This window comes from Narcine bancroftii, chromosome 12, assembly GCF_036971445.1.
Source record: "Narcine bancroftii isolate sNarBan1 chromosome 12, sNarBan1.hap1, whole genome shotgun sequence".
NCBI lineage: Eukaryota > Metazoa > Chordata > Chondrichthyes > Torpediniformes > Narcinidae > Narcine > Narcine bancroftii.
In genome coordinates this window covers 99,574,839-99,596,077 of record NC_091480.1, presented here as the reverse complement: position 1 = coordinate 99,596,077, position 21,239 = coordinate 99,574,839, and the positions used below count along the sequence as shown (strand labels likewise).

General features: G+C 43.1%; 1 protein-coding gene across 3 annotated transcripts in view; it reads right to left on the bottom strand.

Annotated features, from left to right (window-relative positions):
- Window positions 1-17,711, bottom strand: part of ccdc47 (coiled-coil domain containing 47) — a 53,637-nt gene extending 35,926 nt beyond the window's left edge. For 2 of the 3 annotated variants that reach the window (XM_069905162.1, XM_069905164.1), the window contains exons 1-3: window positions 17,652-17,711; window positions 4,882-5,150; window positions 181-288 (exon numbers count right to left, since the gene is read on the bottom strand). In XM_069905162.1, coding sequence (XP_069761263.1) covers window positions 181-288; window positions 4,882-5,139 — 366 coding nt within the window. In that variant the 5' untranslated portion in view covers window positions 5,140-5,150; window positions 17,652-17,711. The remainder of the gene's footprint in view (window positions 1-180; window positions 289-4,881; window positions 5,151-17,651) is intronic. The other variant, XM_069905163.1, reaches the window with a different exon arrangement.
- Between the last annotated feature and the right edge of the window lie 3,528 nt (window positions 17,712-21,239).

Here is a 21,239-nt window from a genome sequence, read left to right as displayed (position 1 = left end):
ACTCTACCATTATGAGTGTTGCCCTGGTAAACATCAGCTGATATTTTGGGGATCCAGTTCGAGCACTTCCTAGATCCTGATATTGAACTGGCGTTTGGTCTTCTTGTCCACTTTGGGGCCACACCTGAACTTTGTAAGCAGGAGATGATAAATGTAGTGCAGTTACGGCTGGGTGCTTACGTTAACTATTTTAATTGGATCTTTGCTTCTGCTGGAAGGTCTGTCGGCTTCGTCATAACCTTCAAATTCTTCGTCATCAAATGGCTCTCCTTCTGCGTCTCCCTCCTGCTACATGTTAAACACAAGAGCAACATTTGTGCAACACAAATTACAGCTGAATGGAACAGATTTAAAGTGATATCATAGGGGCTTCAATTTTAATGCTGTGCTTAAGCAATATAGCTTCACTGTGGCCCACTGGTCGCTCGAGGGAGAGGATGGTCCTTGATTAAATCCCATTCCAGCATATAGCCCAAATTGACAGTCAAAGCAGTACTGTGGGATTCCTCTCCTCCTCCCACCTTTTCATTCAGACATCTACCAGATTCCTGATAAAGAGCTCAGGCCTGAAATATTAATTGCCTGTTACTTCCTGTGTATGCTGTGTGACCTGCTGAGTTTCTCCGGCTCTTTTGTACTTTGCACTGTTGTGAAAGATGCTATGTAAAAGCAAGAACTGACTTTGACTGCGATTCAACACCTGCAAGGTTCAATGTCTGAGGCAGTATGATACTCCTTCCTCCTCAACGAGGCCACATCTCGCATGAAGCAATTAGCCTGTGATCACCTGTTTTCTGCTTTTTACATGAAACCAGCACGTGCTGTTCAGCCAAAGTCAAAGAGCTTGCAGTGATGAGAATGAAAAGGCCATCGGTTTAAATGGTCTCTGGCAACATACGTCTGCTTCAGAAGCCACCTGACTATACAAAACTCTATCCACATAATCTATTCATTTTGCTTCCTCTTATAAATGCATCTGTTGCCATTTACCAATCAGCTGAATGTCACTCCATGTGACAGTTTCATGGGAAAAAGTCCCTACTGCTTTCCTTAATGGGGATTTACTTAATGGCTTATCTTTATGCTCTAGTATTGTGCTTTGCACAAAATGACGTTAATAAATCTCTTCACTGCTTTAATCATCTGTAGTAGAGTATAACTCAGTCGTCACCTTTTCAGAGGATGGACACGTGTACATTCAGGGGATAGTGAGCTATAACGGGAATGATGACCTTGGTAAAGACCAAGTGTAGGTATGCACTGGCTACAACATAACTACTTCCACCTCAATAAGATCAGCAGTAGGAATCAAACTTGGATCTTTTCCTCATCTAGTTCATGAAAGAACCATAGAACATTACAGCAAAGAAAACAGACCCCTCTTGTCTGTGCCAAACTATTCTGCTTAGTCCCACTGACCTGCATCCAGTCCATGTCCCTCCAACTCCTCTCCCATCCATGTACCTGTCCAAATTTTTCTTAAATGTTAAAATTGAGCATGCCTTCACCACTTCAGCTGACAGCTCGTTCCACACTCACACCTCTCTCTGTGTGAAGAATTTCCCCCTCATGTTCCCCCTAAACTTTTCACCTTTCACCCTTAACCCACGTCCTCTGGTTTGTATCTCACTTACCCTCAGTGGAAAAAGACGACCTACGTTTACTCTCTCTATACCCCTCATAATTTTGCTTTCCTTTATCAAATCTACCCTCATTCTTCTACGCCCAGGGAATAAAGACCAAACCTGTTTAAGCTTTTCCTGTAATTCAGTTCCTGAAGTCTGGGCAACATCCTGGTAAATCTTCTCTGCCCTCTTTCAATTTCATCAAATAATCCAGGACATTTCTTTTAAGTTGTGAAATTTGATCACAAGGTGAATGTACCATTAGTGAAACCTTTGCACCACTCCCCCCAAACACTTGGGTGCTGCTCACGAGGTGGACACAAAATAAACACACCTTGTCACTGATCCACCTATCACGAAGAAGGCTCAACAGCAACTATCCTTTGTGAGGAGTTTGATAAGATTCGGTATGTCACCAGAGACTCTCGAAAACTTCTACAGTTGTACCATGGAGAGCATTCTGGCTAGTTGCATCACTGTCTGGTATGGAGGTACCAACAGTCAGGACAAGAAAAAGCTCCAGAGTTGTGAATTCAGCCTGCGACATCATAGGCACCAGATTTCACTCCATCGAGGACATCTTCTTGAGGCGGTGTCTTAAAAAAGCAGCCTCTATCCTCAAGGACCCCCACCACCCAGGCCACACCCTCTTCACCCTGCTACCATTGGGCAAAAGATACAGGAATCTTAAGACGAGCACCCTGCAGTACAAGGACAGCTTCTTCCCCGCTGCCATCAGATTCCTGAACGATTAATGAACCTCAGACACGGCCTCACTTTGACTATTTATATAAATGTTCTGTGACGCTGCCACAAAACAACAGATTTCAAACACGTTCATGACAATAAATTCTGATTCTGAGATACAAACTTTCCCCTGCACCTCATCAAGCATCCTTATTTCAGGAACTTTGATGGCTAGACATCAAGCAAGCTCTCTGCACACAATCCTGACCAGCTGCACCACACATGCCTCAGACATAGGCAGCACTCTTCCTGGTTTGATCCCCAAAGGGTTGATTTAAATCCAAGGTAAGAAGGACTTTCTTCCCAATGGAGCAAGAGTTCACGTTCAGATCAGTTATGATCTAAATGAATGAAGGTTTCATGGATGTTTCCAATTCCTGTCTTTAGATTGGGTAACGAAATTTAATAAAACATTATTGCTGTGAAACTGTTAATGCTATTGTAACGCATGAACAACAGATGAAACTATTAGCCTGAGTGAGAAAGCACATGCTGATGTGGAAGAAGGGAATAATGAGGTAGAAAGGTTAAGAGTTCAAAAGCACTAACTTTATATTAAAATAATATGGATCAGCAATCAGTGGAAAAGTTGTCCAAGCAAAAACTCATGTACACTAAAACCCCCGTTATTCGGAATTCAAGCAACTGGCAGTCTCAAGCAACCGGCAAAAAAGAAATTGCAGAAATAAATAGGTTTAAAAAAAAGCAAGTTTAAAATCAGCGCATCTCACCATTATTTCGCCAATCACATAATATTCTGTCTCAAGTAACCAGAAAATTCACTTATCTGGCATCTACCAATCCCCATAGGTGGAGGATTCCAGGGGTTTTACTGTAGTGCTACATAGAGAATATGCATAAAAGCATGGAACTGTGCTTTATATAGAGGGTCAGAACACAAAGCTACAGCCAGGACAGGTAATTATTACCCCACAAAGATAGGAAGAAATTGGAGGAAGGGAATTTGAGATACTGTTGACGTTACACCCAAAATAGAAAAATTGTTCATCAGAACCTCTTCTGCACTTCAGGAACAAAGACGGGAAGATATTATGGGTCCTATTTTTTAAAAAGACCTTGGAAGCCTAAGGAGTCCAGATTTATAATGGGTTACAAGGTGAAAATGACAAGTTAGATAGAGAATCTAATGTAATGGTGTCACGACCACAACCTCTCCATCAATGTCTGCAAAATGAAGGAAATTCAGCATGTCCTGTGTTTCTTGCTGATTCTTATGGATGAACTATAGAAAGTATCCTCTCTGGACGTATCACAGCCTCATATGGGAACTGTTACGCCCAACACAAGAAACCACAGAGAGATGGGAACTCAGCTCAATTCATCACGCAAACCAACCACCCTTACAGATTCCATCAACACTTTCCACTGCCTTGGAGAAGCAGCCAACATATTAAAGGACCCATCCCACCCTGATCACACTCTCTTCTTCCACCCCCCCACCTCCCTCCCATCGGGCCGGAGATACCCGAGCTTGAATATACACACCATGAGATTTGGGACTCTTCGTGAGCTGCTGAGTTTCTCCAGCACTGTTGTGCTTTGCATGAGATTCAAGGATAGTTTCTGGTATTAGACTCTTGAAGGGATCTCACATTAGTAAAAGAAGATCTCAAACTCACAAAGCACGGTTTTAATTGAACTTTCCTCCGTCATACTTTTGTTGTATTTAAATATGGGCTAACTTGTCTGGAAAGCACACAAAGTTTTCACCGTACCTTTAGTATGAGACAATTAATAAATCGTCAGAAATAAAAGGCTAGATAGAATTTTAACAAGCAGTTAAATGAACATTTATAATTTTCTGTCACAAGCCATTGTTAAATGTATTCATAGAAAGGAAACTATTAATTACACGAATGTTAAGGGTGCAGAGAAAGGTGGGATTAGACCAATTTGTTGCAGCATCCAAAAGACAGTCAACGTTTTGTGCCTGAGCCCTTCTTCAGGAGTGCTGAAAATCAGGTAGATACCAAATAAAAAGGTGGGGGGGAGGGGGGGGGGGGGAAGGAGCACACGTTACCAGGTAGGAAGGTAGAAGAGAAAGAAACTGAGAAATGATTGGGGGAAAGGGAAGAGGGGAAAGAAAGGCATCTCTCTAATATAAGAAGAAAGGAAAGGGGGTGGGATCTGGAGGAAAGGAAACACAGAGGTGAGGGAAAGAGAGATTCTGGGAGGGGTTAAGGGAAATTGGTGGTGGATATTGATGCTGCCTGGTTAGACACTGCTAAGAAGGAATACAAGGAGTTGTTCCTCCAGTTTGCAGTTGCCCTCAACTTGGCAGTACATGAGGGCATGAAGTGGCTCAATTAGCTGATGTAGATAAAAATAATCAGGCTAAGTTTTTGATCTGCATATTGCAATGAAGCTCACAGAACTCACCCAATTCTCCCTATTTCAGAAAACCGAGTGGACAAGAGAGGTGCGTGGGGAAAGAGATACTCCTTCCCAAGGTGGAGATAGAGCCATTATTTTGTGCTGAGACACTTACTCCTACTATATCTGAGCCCTCAAAATCCTCCTGATTATCATCCTGGTCCTCCAGCTCCACAGTTGCCTCCTCCTCATCTTGTACAGTGGTGACTTTCTGCAGGACCTCCTCGGGAGCATCTTCGCTTCCATCCTCAAACTCTGCAAAGTCATTGTCATCGTATTCGACAATGTCGTCGGTCTCATCAAAGTCATTGAACTTGCTGACAGTGAGGTCACAGCCCTGCACGAGGAGGAGAACCAGAAGGTACAGCCACATGTTGTTTCAGCCTGAAAATACATAGATGGTTAGAACATCAAGTATATCAAAGCTCCCTTTCAGATTTTTTGGGGACATGATGAGCGAAGACAGTAACATCTGTGATTAAGGATGATGTTCTTAGGGGATCTTCCAGTGAGGATATAGGGGTAGAGTTAGAAGCAAGAAGGGAGTCTTCACACTGCTTCTTAGAGTGAAAGGCAAGGCTGACAAGTTTAGGAACCTTGATTGACAAGAGGCTCTGGTCAAGATAAAGGAGGAGTCATGCATCAGAGTGAAGCAGCCTGGATCAAGCAAATCCCTCAGCAAGTGGACATGAAAGGGAAATCAGAAAGGTAAAAAGAGGATGGAAGATGGATCTGGCACGAGGAAAAATCCTGAGAGGTGCGACACGGACAGTGTCAGTGAGCTGGGTTCCAACCAGGTGCAGCATGTATGGAGTTTGGATATTCTCCCTGTAACTGTGTGGGTTTCCTGCTATGTTCCAAAGACATATGATTAGTAGGTTAATTGGTCAGGTGGATGTAATTGGGTGTGGTGGGCTCGTGTGGATTCTCTACATTTTAAAAATTCCACAGATATATTAAAAGTTAAAGAATATGCAGGGAGAAGACCAAAATTGCATCTTTGTGTGGCCAAAAATGATCTCTAAATCAAACTAATACTTTGCTCTTTGCATTTAGCCTCTTCATATTCATGTGTCTATCTGAAACCTCTTAAATACCTGCTTCCACTATGACTTCTGCAGCCTGTTCCAGGCCCCGACCACCCTCTGTGTAAAATATTTGCCTCGCACATCTCTCTTCAACTTCCTCCCCTTAAACACGTGTCCTCTAATCTGTGACACTTTTACCCGGGGAAAAAGATTCTTTCTACCCTATCAATGCCTCTCATAATCTTATACTTTTCAGTCATGGATAGGCAGGGACAGTTTGATACAATCAAGGTCCAAAAATCCAGTTGCCAGAAGTAGGAAGAATATGTCTCATAGAAAATTCACCATAATTTTGCAGTGACTGGAGAGCTTGAGTGAAAGGGAGAGTTTAGATTGGCTTGGTCTTTATTTCATAGTGATTAAAGTAGGCTGGCTCACCTTATAGACGTTTGTACAATCATAACAGACGTGTGTGTGTGTGTGTGTGTGTGTGTGTGTGTGTGTGTGTGTGTGTGTGTGTGTACACGGGTAAACCCTGCTTTACGAATACTCAAATTACAAATTCGCTTATACGAAGAAACCCATCTTTGCTTTTACAAATAAACTATAATGGGTTTTCGCTTTTACGAAAATTGCCTCCAGTTGTAGGTCAATGAGTCTTCACTTTAATAATTTTCAGTTTACGAATGGTTTCTCAGGAATGCTCTACTTTCATAAAGTGGGATATGTGTGTATGTGTGTGCTGTGTAAATGTACAGATACTCACCAACATACAAGTATCGCTCTGACTGACCGGTCGTATCTCGAAATTAACGCAAGTCGAAAATTCACAATGTTTTATTTTTTGTCCATGAGAGTGAAGGGAAATCGGTGAGGGGTTGCCGATTTAATGGGTAGAATCCCTGGATCTTAAAAGGTGCTTCCAGCACCTTTGCCCCTAGGTCCCAGGAGGGCTACCCAGGTGCTGCAGTTTAAAAGGATCTACTGACTGTTTTCTGCTTTCTTATATGTTTACTTGCAAATACAGAATTGTCAGCTCATTCCACAGAGAGTGGTGGGAGTGTGGAACCAGCTGCCAGCTGAGTGAATGCAGGAGCAATTTTAATATTTAAGAAGAATTTGGACAGGTACATGGATGGGAAAGGTATAGAGAGCTATGCCCTAGGTTCAGGACAGTGGAACTAAGCAGAATAATGGTTCGGCATAGACTAGAAAGGACGAAGGGGCTTGTTTCATTGTTGTAATGTTCTATGGTCAGCAGGCTGAAACCATTCAACCCCCTCAAGCCTGTTCCTTCATTTAATTCGATCACAACATCAACTTCGCCATTCTAGTTGTGACAATAAACTTTTTACCTACTTGCTTTCTAATGTCCTTTTGACCGCTTCCTTAAAATATTTAAGGATGTCCCCACTGGTCTCTGACACTAAAGCCCATGACAATACTCTGGAAAATGTGGACCATTCTGTACAGCTTGCAGCTGTCTTCTGGCAAAGGCAGAGACTGAGAATGGAATTCTCCATTACCTTCAGTAAGCCAGCATAGACCTTGGCCATCTGAGGAAAAGAGCATTTAAAAGTCAAAGCTTTAAAACCAGTACAAAACTCGATCAGACAGCAGTGCTTGGAAGGTGTAGCAACAAACAGAGGCCATCTAATTATTGCATTTAGCATCAACAACTCATGTATGAGGATGTCAAATAGATTGATCTGGAAGGATCAATGAGAACATTTCTGCTTCACTTGCCAATTCAGCCACACCTGCTCTTCCCAGTTCTCACATTTGTCTACGATTGGCGGTGTCTAAAAGATAGACGAGTCCGTTACACTTTAAACCTTGCTACTGAAATATCGACTAATCTGCTTTTTTCCTTAGATCAAGGCCCATCAACAGCCCCTTCTTAAGAGGTAAGACACAGGGAAACAATTCATCAACAATACCGACACTTCATAGCAAGGATCTGCACTAATTCTCTTCCAAAATAAAACGACCTGAACAAATTCCCAATAGTACCTATGTCTCAGTGTCATTTGTGTAATATTTGAGTTGTATCACAAGACAATGAATAAACTAAAATTATGCTTAACTGCCACTGTTGTCTCAATGCTACAGTAAAGCACAAACAAGAGCAAGATAAAAATGTAGCCTCAAAAGCACAGCAGAAGATTTGGACATAATGCGGTCATGACTGTGAGTTTGTCTTGTACAATATACAAGTCAAGTGCCACAGATTAATTTGGGTTGAACAAGAGTTCAAGCAATTTTAAAATTCACTGACTTAATCCAAATTTGGATTCTCCTCATACTGTACAACACTGTGGACTAAAATAAACCTAGCTACATGCTGAATGACAGATCAGCTGGTCTGAATGTGGAAAAAAAACACCGTACATTCTCTGAAGCCATTTCGTAAGAGAACAGTTCTCCTGGTCCCCCTTCCCCAATAATCCCAAAGCCCAAAATATCTACCAAAAGTGTTTTGAATTCAATCCTGAATATGCTTCATGGCTGAGCATCTGCAATCACCTGGAGAGGTAATTCTAAAGACTGGCCATCCTGAAATGAAGTTTCCCATCAGTCCCAAGAGACAGCAAAATGTATGCTGTATTCCCCAGAGTCACATCAAAACCTCTAAGTTCCAGAAATCATGTGGGGTGTTGCATTCCAACCTCTAGAACAAAGAACCCTACAGCACAGTCCAGGGCTTTCCCTACAGCACAGTCCAGGGCTTTCCCTACAGCACAGTCCAGGGCTTTCCCTGCAGCACAGTCCAGGGCTTTCCCGACAGCACAGTCCCAGGCTTTCCCTACAGCACAGTCCAAGGCTTTCCCTACAGCACAGTCCAGGGCTTTCCCGACAACACAGTCCAGGGCTTTCCCTGCAGCACAGTCCAGGGCTTTCCCTGCAGCACAGTCCAGGGCTTTCCCTGCAGCACAGTCCCAGGCTTTCCCGACAGCACAGTCCAGGGCTTTCCCGACAGCACAGTCCAGGGCTTTCCCGACAACACAGTCCAGGGCTTTCCCTGCAGCACAGTCCAGGGCTTTCCCTACAGCACAGTCCCAGGCTTTCCTTACAGCACAGTCCCAGGCTTTCCCGACAGTACAGTCCAGGGCTTTCCCGACAACACAGTCCAGGGCTTTCCCTGCAGCACAGTCCAGGGCTTTCCCTACAGCACAGTCCCAGGCTTTCCTTACAGCACAGTCCAAGGCTTTCCCGACAGCACAGTCCAGGGCTTTCCCGACAGCACAGTCCAGGGCTTTCCCGACAGCACAGTCCAGGGCTTTCCCTACACACATTCCAGGGCTTTCCCTACAGCTCAGTCCAGGGCTTTTGGCTGTCAATGTTGCGGTGACCCATATAGTCCTAAAAAAAGTACTAAATCCTCCTTACACCATAACCCTCCATTTTTCCTCCATCCACGTGCCTGTCTAAGAGTCTCTTAAATGCCCTAAATGTTTCATCCTCCAGAGCATCCCTGGCAAGACATTCCAGGCCCCCATAACTCTCTGTGTAAAAGAATTTCCCCCTGAGGCCTTCCCTAAACTTCCATCTCTTCACTTTGTACACATACCCTCTGGTGTTTATTCTTGCCCTGGAAAAAAGGCACTGGCTGTCCACTCTGTCTATTGTTCTCAGAATCTTGTAGACCTCTTCTAGGTCACCTCTCACCCTTATTTGTTCCAAAGAGAAAAGTCCCAGCTCTGTTAATTTTGCCTCATAAGACATTTTCCAATCTAAGCAACATCCTGGTAAATCTCTCATGAACCCCCTCCATAGCTTCCACATCCTTCCTTTAATGAAGTGACCAGACTGAACACAATACTCTAAGTGTGGTCTCACCAGAGATTTGTAGTAATAAAGGCTCTCATAACACATGCTTTTTTAATTGCTTTGCTGCACTGTCCATACTGGTGACAGAATTGCCTCCAAATAACACTGTTGGAGTAACAGGTTTTCTTTTAGGGTTTTTCATATTTCTATACATTCCATCTGCAAAGATCTTACCCACTCCTGTCTTCACAGTAAGAGTGCTTTGAAGTTTTCCACTTCAGTTATCTATCCTCCATGAACATGCATAAACTACAGAGTTTCAGCATTAACGCATGAATTTTGCTTGTTTAACTTGGGCCACACACTGACCCTCACTCGTCAATGAAAAAATGACTAACGCATTCTGTCCATTAACCCATTAAACAAGTCTTCAGATGAATGACAGATCAGCTGGTCTGGTGCAATACACAGACGTGCTGGAGAAACTCAGCAGGTCACATCTGCCCAAAATGTTGGTTACCCTTTTCTTGGTATGGATTCTGTGTGACCTGCTGAGTTTCTCCAGCATGCCTGTGTCTTGCACTGATCATTAACTGGGCCTTGATCCAATCCCACAAGCTCCAGCATCAACATCATGGAGAATTATATCATCGGAAAAGATCACTGGAGGCTCTCTTCCTGCCAGGAAGGACATCTACTACACTCAATGCAGGACTTCACACACCCTTCATGTAAACTGTTCTCCCTTCTGCCATCTGGTAGGAGGTACTGCAGCACTCAGGTCCTTATGTCCAGATTGGGCAACAGATTTTGCCCCCAAGCCATCAGGCTCCTGAATTCCTGGATAGTTGATCGTGGACTTTTACTGTATAGGTCTTAATATTTTAATGCGCTTAACCTATTCTAACTTATAATTATGTAAATATGATCCGTGGTCCTGGAGATCGCGATCTTCTCTTCACTGTACGAACATGGTAGGAACAATAAAGGTGACCACTTGAATTTTGCAAGGCATTTTGAAAAGGCAATCCACGATATCCACCATCTCATCAATCAGTTAAAATTTGCAAAAAAGCATCATTAAGTCTTTTGCAACAAATTATACTGTATTTCTAAGTTCTCACTTATCATCAATTAGCAGGTTCCACACTGAGAAGTTAGCAAAATGCCCAAAGGTCAACTTAATCTGGCACAGGCAGTTCACTACATCCCACAATGAGAGGCAAGAGATTCTGCTTGAGACTGTGATTCAATCTGATGCTTATGTTGAATCCACTGCAGTACTTGAAAGACTTTTCCACTATCAACCAGCATATGGGGCCACAATGTGGCCCCACTTCACTGCCCCTAACAGGAGCCGACATGCCCCAAACTTCACACAGCAGCCAGTCCACATTGTGACCCCACTTCACTGCCCCTAACAGGAGCCGACATGCCCCAAACCACTCAGCAGCCAGTCCACAATGTGGCCCCACTTCACTGCCCCTAACAGGAGCCGACATGCCCCAAACTTCACACAGCAGCCAGTCCACAATGTGCCCCCACTTCACTGCCCCTAACAGGAGTCGACATGCCCCAAACTTCACACAGCAGCCAGTCCACAATGGCATTAAAGTTCCAACTCACTCCATCAAACTCTCATTTCTATGATCAGAACTGACAAAGAATCTCCAACCGTAGATATTAATTCTATTCCTCCCTCTGCACTTGCGCTTGATCCAGACTGTTTCTATTTCAAATCTATAATCTGCAGGGTTTTTTTTCATTGATTTCCAGAATGGGTGGCATATTCAAGTAAGACAAATATTCATGGTTATGAAGGGGCCAAGTGGGCTGATGGGCTGGTAATGGATGTGGGATTGAATTGGGTGGCCAGCAAGACAAGACATGTTGCTCGTGCAGGGAGACACTGACACAAACATGATCCTGAACTACAGCATTCCCTGTAGTGCAAAGAGGAATTGCCCAAGGCAACAAAACTTTTATCTCTAATTCTTTGTGAATTAATATTACACAGAAAAGCTTGTGAATCACACTCAATCAATAAATAAAATCCACAAACAATTCTTCTTCCCAAAACACCAGATCCATCAAATTTTTGAGGGTAACAAAATGTGTGGCACTTGACCTTGTTTTTAATCTCCCAAAATATACCAGGATTCCATTCCATTTGAAAATTAAGGACCAGGTAGCTAAACACATTATTGGGAAGATTATAGAAATTTCAAGGAAATCTAAGCTAATATGGTTTGTGGAAGTCATATTGATCAATCTTTGAAGATTTGAAGAAATAATGTGCCTGTGGATGATGACTATGAATCTTAGACACCACATTACAGAAAGTTCATTAATGTGGATAGATAATTGGCTAACTGAGGGGAAACCATAAAGTCCTTTATTAGTTGGATGAGAGGGATCAGTGTTGAGGCCTTATTTTTCCACATGTCCTTGAATTATGGCATTCAAGACATAGTTGGTAAATTTGATGATTATAAAGATAGGTGAGAAAGTAAGTTATGAAGAGAATGCAAGGCTACAAGGGTTTAAGAGTCAGAAAAATCTAACGAATGGGAAAATATGGAGCTATCCACATAGCACAAGACTAAAGTTCTTTAAATGGTCGATGATTGTAGAGCTGAGATGCAGAGGAAACTGGTGCCCTGGTTCATGATTCGTAAAAGTGCATGCAGGTAAAACAAGTAATTAGGAAAGATAATGTTGAAGATAAAATTGAATACAAAGTAAGGAGATTATGCTTTGATTACATAGGACATTGGTACTATGTATCATGGTGCTCTTCTTATTTATGGATGGACATGAATTGGAAACAGTTCAGAGAATGTTTATCAAGCTGCAATAGCATCAAGAATTTTAGGAGGGAGTCACGTGATGGAGTAGTGGCCGGACGGTGAACTCCAGCCCTCTCCAGAAAAGTCGGGAAAAACAAAGGAAAACACAAAGGCACAGAAATAAAAGTTACAGAAAAGTGAGTATAAAGGTGGAAAGAAGATGGCGACAAAAAAAGAAAAATCGAAAGCAACGGTAAGAAGAGAGGAAGAGAAGACAAAGGAGGAAAAAGGTGAAGGCCTTACCTGTCCGAAGAGGCCCGCTGCGGAGAGAGAAACCCGCTCCCTCAGGTCGGTAAATAATGGACTACAAAAATGGCTCGCAGAGCCGAGTAAAAGTGCGCAACCGCGCATGCGCGATGCGAATGAAAAAAAACACACCGACGGGAGGGGGGACCAGCTGGGGAGTCGACCTCCACAGCCGGCAAGACAGCTGCAGAACACCTGCAGCAAGAAGAGACCACAGAAGACCATAGAAACAAGAAAGAAGAGGAGGAAAGGGCAACAAAGAAACAACAGATGGCCAACCCAGAGGAAGAAGAAGAGGAAGAGGAAGAGTACAGTGAAATAGAAGAAGAAAAGAAAGGCAAGGTAAAGGATATACTTTCTCTTATTAAAGGATACATGGAGTCATTTAAAGAATGGCAAACACAGGAATTTAAGGATTTAAGAAAAAGAATAAACAACACAGAAGAGAAAATAAATAAAATGGAGATGACCTTAACAGAAATGGGAAAGAAAATGGACAAGATGGAAGAGCGGGCAGTAGCAGCAGAAATGGAGGTAGAAGACTTAAAAAAGAAATTGGAGAAATCTAATAAAAAAACTAAAGAGACACAAGAACTACTAGCTCAAAAAATAGATACAATGGAAAACCATAACAGAAGAAATAACATAAAGATAGTGGGCCTTAAGGAAGATGAAGAAGGCAAGAATATGAGGGAGTTTATAAAAGAGTGGATCCCTAAGACCCTAGGATGTCCAGAACTACAGCAAGAAATGGAAATAGAAAGGGCACATAGAGTATTGGCCTCTAAACCACAACCACAACAAAAACCAAGATCTATTGTAGTAAAATTCCTAAGATATACTACAAGAGAAAAGGTACTGGAGAAGACAATGGAAAAAGTAAGAGAGGGCAACAAACCACTGGAGTATAAAGGGCAAAAAATCTTCATTTATCCAGATATAAGTTTTGAACTCCTAAAGAAGAGAAAAGAGTTCAATACAGCAAAGGCGATTTTATGGAAGAAAGGGTATAAATTTATACTAAAGCATCCAGCGGTATTGAAAATATTTATTCCAGGACAACAAAACAGACTATTCTCGAATCCAGAAGAAGCACGAAAATTTGCAGAACAATTACAAAAATAGACTGAGGGAGGAAGACGGGTAATGAGAGTAAAAATGATCACGATTGATATGTATGTGGGTAAAGACAAAAATAGACTGAGGGATGAAGACGGGTAATGAGAGTAAAAATGATCACGATTGATATGTATGCGGGTAAAGAGGTATAAGAGTGAATAGAGACAATGAGCATACATGAATGTATCTGTACTTAGAGGAAAATATAGATAGTATAGACAAGAATTAATAAGGGAAGGTAATGGAATAGAGAGAATAAGGAGGGAATTAAAAGAGTGACCTTTGTGACATATGAAAAGTGAAATCTTTTCTGGGGGAGGCGGGGTGGGGGGAAATAGCGGTCACTGCAAAATCAGTTGACGCTTGCGAGTGGATTCGCAAATCCAAATGGAGAGGGGAGATGTGGTTGTCTGACAAGGGATAAAGGACAACTCAGGAGGTGAAGGGGAGATTGGGGATAAATAAGATAGAAATAGGAGAATAAGGAAAATGTTGGATGTTGTAGAAATGTTGTCTTATAAAGAGATGAAAATAAGAAAACAGAAATGGAAAAGGAGGAAAGGTAATGATGGAAAAACGGAAAGAGAAGATAAACAAAATATAAAAGGGCTACGCTGAACTATATGTCTTTAAATATTAATGGAATACATAACCAAATTAAAAAGGAAGAAACTACTAAATTTAAATGAATAAATGTATTCCATTAGAAAAAATAACATATAGGTTAAGAAATAATATTGAAATATTTGAACAAGTATAGGAGCCTTACATTAAATACAATAGCGAAAACCTACCGGGGACAAACATTACCTAAGTTGATGGAAGGAGAAGGAAAGAAAAGAATGGACTCAGTAGAATTTCTGGTGCAATTTTGTTGAATGACAACATTGTCTGACTGGCTTAATGCAACCTAGATTGTATACCTAAAATGGATGAGGGGGGGGGGGGGGTGGGGGGGTGGCTTGGGAGGAGGGGGGGGGGAGAAAAAGTCACTGTATATGTGTGAAAAAGAAATAGTGTATATCATGGCTAATGTGATTTATGGTGTGAAAAATATATATAAAAAAAAGAATTTTAGAAGAGAAATAAATGAAAATGACAGGCTCTTAAGGGATTATGATGGGTAGATGAAGAGGACGCATTTCTTCTTGTACAACAATCTAGAATCGGGGTCATTGCATAAAGATGAAGAATCAGCTCGTTAATACAGATAAAATGAAATTTCTTCTCTCGCGGTCACAAGTCTTTGCAATACTCTTCCTGAGGGTGGAAACAGTCTTTGAACAGTTTCAAAGCAGCTGGGTATCATGATGGTGAAAGGTTACTGTGGGTAGTAGGAATGCAGAGAAAATTGTGGAGTAACCTCCAGGGGCCAAGTGACTTGCCAATTTCTTCATTCAATTGGCTTATTGTCACAATATGTCAACAGTTTATGTCACCGTGCTAGCCTCAACTCTGTGTTAGAGCACCTGAACCACAAGAACCACCTTCTTCAGGCTGTACACTGACTACAGCTTGGCATTTAACATCACCAGACCAGCAAAACTAATAATCAAACTCAGGGATCTGGGACTCTGCTCCTCAGTTTGAGACTGGATCCCATCTTCCTCATTGTCAGGCCCCAATCAGTACAGACTAATATCTCCTCTTCCTCACTGACCACCTACACGGGGCACCTCCAGGCTGCCCTAGTAAAACTCAAAAATCTGTAGACATTGTGGATAAAGTAAAAACACAATGATGGAGAAACTCAGCAGGTCAAACAGTGTCCTTTATATAGTAAAATTTCATAACTGACGTTTCAGGCTTGAGCCTTTCTTCAAGGTATGTTTCCTCCCAGCTGCATGGCTGGTCCCAGCTCTATTCCCTGTTATATTCACCATTGCTAATGGGAATGAAGATTTCCGAAATACAGTTTTGTCACATTATTAACATACTTCCATTGCCTTGTCCTCTTCAGAGCCACTTCAATCGTTGCTCAGACTTTTGTCGAAACCTTCCTCTTCTTCCTTGAGGTTCCTCACCTTGTATATTTTATTTCTCAACTTCTGATTCCCTTCTTGGGGTGATCCTCTTTTTGCTTATTGTTCCTTTTCTTTGGGCATCTGGACTTCATGGGCCCCTCTTTGTCGCACAGGTAACATTTGGCTTTTTTGAAAACACAGTTATCCGGACTGTGATGACTTTTCCCACAGCGTTCCATTTTCTTTATCTGAATTCCCGCTACTCTCCTTGTATAATACCCTGGTTGTGGTTGGCTGTTTCCAAATTCAGTGCTATTTCATGTGCAATGTCAATGTCTAATCGTCTTTTACTCAGTAATCATTGTTGAACATTGTGGTCAGCCAAATCGATGATCAGCATGTCTTTAAGGCTTCATTTAAGAATATTCCAAACTCACAGGTTTTCAATAACCTATGCAATTCAGCCCTATATTGGTTCACACTTTTGCCTGGTTTCTGCTTTCTAGTCCAAAACTGGTATCTTTCTGCCGTCACTATTGGTCTTGGGGACAGATTTCCTCCCACTAGGGGACACAAAGCAGTATATGACATAGAATCTGAGCCTGTGGGCGCCACGAGTGATTTTATCAGGCTATATGTTCTGCTTCCCACCTTGCTTAGAAATGTTGTCTGTTTTCTTAAATTGCCCTCTGTATGTCTTTTTCCTCCAAGGCAATTTGAATCTTTCAACATACTTATCCCAGTTTTCTGATTCCTTCTACTCTTCAAAATATCCCTCTGCCATTTTTGGCCTCTCCTTTGTTTCACTGTGAATGAGCTTCAGCAATTCAAGATCGTCACAGTTTCAGTTTAAAATCTTCTGTTCTCCCCCCCCCCCCCCCCCCCCCCCAACATTTGGAGCGTGGGATAACATTTATCTCATCTTCGTCAACAACTTTGCTGTATATTCCTCACGCTGTAGAACACATCAGTGCTCTGTGAAGAGTAAGGGATTGCTTAAGGTGGGATGCTCTAGACCCAATTGTTACTGAAATATTTTGCTTAAGAAAAATTGTCATTGGCCCATTTCCTTTGGAGTCATGGAACCATGCACATAACGAGTCAATGAGGTACGATTTAAACAGTGGTTTTCAAACTTTTTCTTTCTACTCACATACCACCTGAAGCAATCCCTTACTAATCCCAAAGCACCTATGGTATGTGGGTTTAGGGGGGCAGTTTGAAATCTGCTGGTATAGAACATTACAGCGCAGTATAGGTCTTTCAGCCCACCATGTTGTGCTGACCTCTGCAAACCTACTCCACAATGATTTAACTATTTTCTTCCATCAATGTGTCTGTTAAAGGCTCTTTTAAATGTGCCCATTGTACCAGCATCCACCACCACCCCGGCAATGAATTCCAGGCACCTACCGTCTCCGCGAAACTTTCCTCCACTCACTTTAAACAGGGATCTTTATCTTTGCTACATAAAGTATACTGCTTGACCTGCTGAGTTTCTCCAGCTTAGTGTTTTTACTGCTCATACCCTGATGAGGGGCTCAATGGTCAGGGATCCTCATCTTTGCTACACACTGCTTGACCTGCTGAGTTTCTCCAGCTTAGTGTTACTACATCTACATGGCACAGGGGAAGATTGAACAGGGTCCCGAGGGGCAGCTGAAGGGGCAGACGCGGGGACAACAGGCATCGGTTAGAGGAGCAGAGGGCAGACCGGGCCAGCAGACCCGAGGCGGGCCGAAGGGACTGCTGTGCTCCATGAGGGAGGGATCGCCCGCCACCCCAAGGAAGGCTCTCCCTCCACAGGGAGAGTTGGTCCCGGTCCCTCCGTCCACGGGGACGGGACCATGGGAGCGGGGAGCAAAGGCCAGACCGGGGTTCACCACCAGGCCCCGCGCACCCGCTTACCTGACGCGTGCTCCGCGAAGCTCTGCCTTCAGGCCCCGCCTCCTGATGATGACGCGACGTCAACGTCAGTGTCGTCTACGTCATTCCCTCCATCGACGAGCCGCGCGGCCGCTTGGCCCGTCCAACCCCGTCTGTCAAGGTCCAACTCGTGTGTTCTCTTCACCTCCACCCCTCACCCCCTCATCCCATCCGCACATTCACACCCACCCCTCACCTCAACCCATCCCCATCATCCCACCCCCACATCCCTCTCGCCCCACCCCTCATCCCATCCCCACATTCACACCCTCTCCTCATCCCGCTCAATCCACCACCTCATTCCATCCCCTTCCCCTCAACCTATCCCCCTCATCTCCTCAACCTACCACCCTCATCCCAGTCCAAGTGATTCAAGCAGTCCCCACCTCCTGCTGGGCCTTCCCTAGCCATTACCTCCTCAGGCCTGGGCCCCCTTCTCCCCACCGGATTGCAATGCTGTACTTTCCAATTACAGGTAACAAATCAGTACAAGAGTCCAGATGTCATGTTGCTACTCTACAAACCTCTGGTGAGAGCACCACAGGATATAGACAGGATGCAGAGTTGGGTGGAGAAGTGGTAGATGAAGTTCAATCTGGATAAGTGTGAGGTGATGTATTCTTCAAGGACAAATCAGAAGGCTGAGTACAAGAGGAACAGAGGGACTTTGGAGACCAAATCTATACATCTCAAGGTCATTGCACAGGATGATAGTTAAGAAGGCCAATGGGATGTAGGGCTTCATTAATAGTGGGATTGAGTTCAGGAGTTGAGAGGGATTGTTGCAACTCTATAAATTTCTGATGAGACCACACTTGGATCTGACTCTGCCACAATAGTATGGATCTTCCAGTGGCCACCCATTTCAGTTTTCCAACCCATTCCCTTGTTGCCAGATTGAGACTACTTATAAATTGAAGGAACAACACTTCATCTTCCATCCAGGCCCCTCCACCCAGATGGCATTGACATCAACTTCTCCAGTTTCCCTCGCCCCCACTTCTTCCCCCAGTTCGGTCTCTCCCTTTTCCTGGTATCCTTTCACAAAGACATAATCAATTCTCATCTCTCCCCTTATCCTATCCAATTAATACCTTTTATTGGTCTGGATTCCTCTCCCAGCCAGCACCATCTCTATTCTGAGATTTCCTGTTTTTCCTTCTGCTTATTTCTTGAAGGGCTCAGGCCCATTGGCAATATATCTTTGCTCCTACAGATGCTGAAAAGACTAAGATTCTCCAACATTTTGGTGTGTTTTTACTTTAAGTAGTATGTTCAGTTCTGGTCACCTCATTACAAGAAGGATGTGGAAGCTATGGAAAGGGTGCAGAGGAGATTTATCAGGATGTTACCTGGATGGAAAGTAAGTCTTATGAGGCAAGGTTTGCAGAGCTGGGATTTTCCTCTGTGGAATGAATAAGGTTGAGAGGAGACTAAACAGAGGTGGCTCAGTTAGTCCAACACTATTACAGTACCTGTGATTGGGACCAGGGTTCAAATCCCACACTGTCTGTAGAGTTTGTACGTTCTCCCTGTGCCTGTGTGGGTTTCCTCCTACCATTCAAAATGTACCAGGGGTTGTGGGTTAATTGGGTTTAATTGTCTATATGTCTAAATTTAATTTAGATGTCTATAAGATTCTGAGAGGCATAGAGAAGGTGGACAGCCAGTTCCTAGGGTAGAAGCCACAAACAGCAGAGGACATCTGTACAGAGTGAAGAGGGAAGTTTAGGGGAGACATCAGGGGTAATTTTTTATGCAGAGTTGTGGGTGCCTGGAATATTTTTGTCAGGGATGGTGGTGGAGGCATTGGACACTCTTAGACAAACACATGGAGAGAAGTAAAATGTCTCATTCCCCATTCTGCAAGACATTGGCAAGTCATGTAAGTAAAATGGAGGGTTCAAGGTAGGGAGGGTTTAGTTTTCTTTGGGCAGGTTGATATAGGTCGGCATAACATTGAGGGCTGAAGGGCCTGTACTTTGCTTTTCTGTGTTCTAAATCTCCACTCCCTTCTTGCAAGTGAACTCACCTCAGCATTCAGATTTATTGCCAGAGTAACACATGATATCATGTATTACCTAGATCCCTTTTTCTGTGGGCCAGGCAAAATTTCTAATTAACTGTAAACTGTACTCAAAGAAAAATGTAAACAAAAGAAAGAAATCTAATCTGACTGCAAAAACAGAAATATATGTTTTTTTCAGTAATCATAATGAGCCAAGTAAGAGGTTCTTAAATTAGACTCTGAGTGTGGTGGAGGAGTGGCAGCAGCGAGAACAGAGCGTGTGGTTCCATCTTACAGGGTACCTCTCTCCCTTTGGTCTCATCTGTTCTTCACCTTTCTCCTACCAGCTTTCATTATACCACTATTGTTACCCTATCAGATTCAAGTGCTGGGAGCCTTTTCCTTTCTCAGTGGGCCCATCAATTCTGTTTGAATTGTGACCCCCTGATGTTAAACTCCTCTGCCTGGGAAACATTCTCCTCACAGTTACCCTCCAAGAATTTGATGTCTCCAAAGAAGTAATCTCTCAACCTCCCCACTTCACCTGCGACAGAGTAGGAACTATGGTGCAGTTGGCAGAGACCCCCCCCCCCCCCCCCCTCAGGATATCACCAGGCTGAGGAACAGCTTCTTCTCACGGGCAGTGAGAATGCTGAAAGACCAAAGGAACTGCTCACACTGACCCTCTGAGACTCATTTTAGTGAACCAATATTTATTTGTATAGATGAAATACTTGTCCTGCATATGATTTGTTTGACTGTATATGTATTATGTCTGGTTGTGTCTCTTCATGTTTTGCACCGAGGACCAAAGATCGCTGTTTCGTCAAGATGTATTGGTACAGATGACAATAAACTTGACAGTAAAGAGAATGAATGGGGTTTGATGGTAGCGGAGAGGGTGGACGTATTGGGGGTACTCACCTGGTCAAACAGCATCCACAGAACCCTTTATCAAGACTCAGTATAGCGTCCAAGCTCGGAGATGATCAGCCAGAATTTCTGACAGACTCCATCTTCATCACTGAACCACTTACCATTCTGTTCTCTTTAGGATATATTGTTTATAATATGAAAATTAAAGCATCTAGTAAATCAAATTAGACATGTGAATTCTGAATGCAAGGAAGGTTATTTTGATTGGAGCTGCCAGATCTTATGACACAAAGTTAATAAGTATGCCGATTAGCATTTAACTGAATGCTGTGCAGGGTAAGAAAGCAGATTCAGAATGGAAAGATTCATTCATAAAATTGGGGCATCAACCCACATTTTCAGGATTGGATATCCAGTGAAATTATCAGTTGCACCGAAGCTGCAAGATCTGGTGGGGTGGTTGTTCAGTATTAACCTTACCAGAACTGCATGATGAGGCACCTAGAGAATTTTACATTGGAAGGGCCAGACAGAAAACTCCAAGGAACCTCTGCAGTTGCACACCCTTTCCCACCAAGCTTAGCTGAACATTGATAAATGGCATCCACCAATTAAGAGACATTCTGGTTGGTTACATCACTGGTATAGAGGTGCCAATGCTCAGGACAATAAACTCCAGAGGGTTG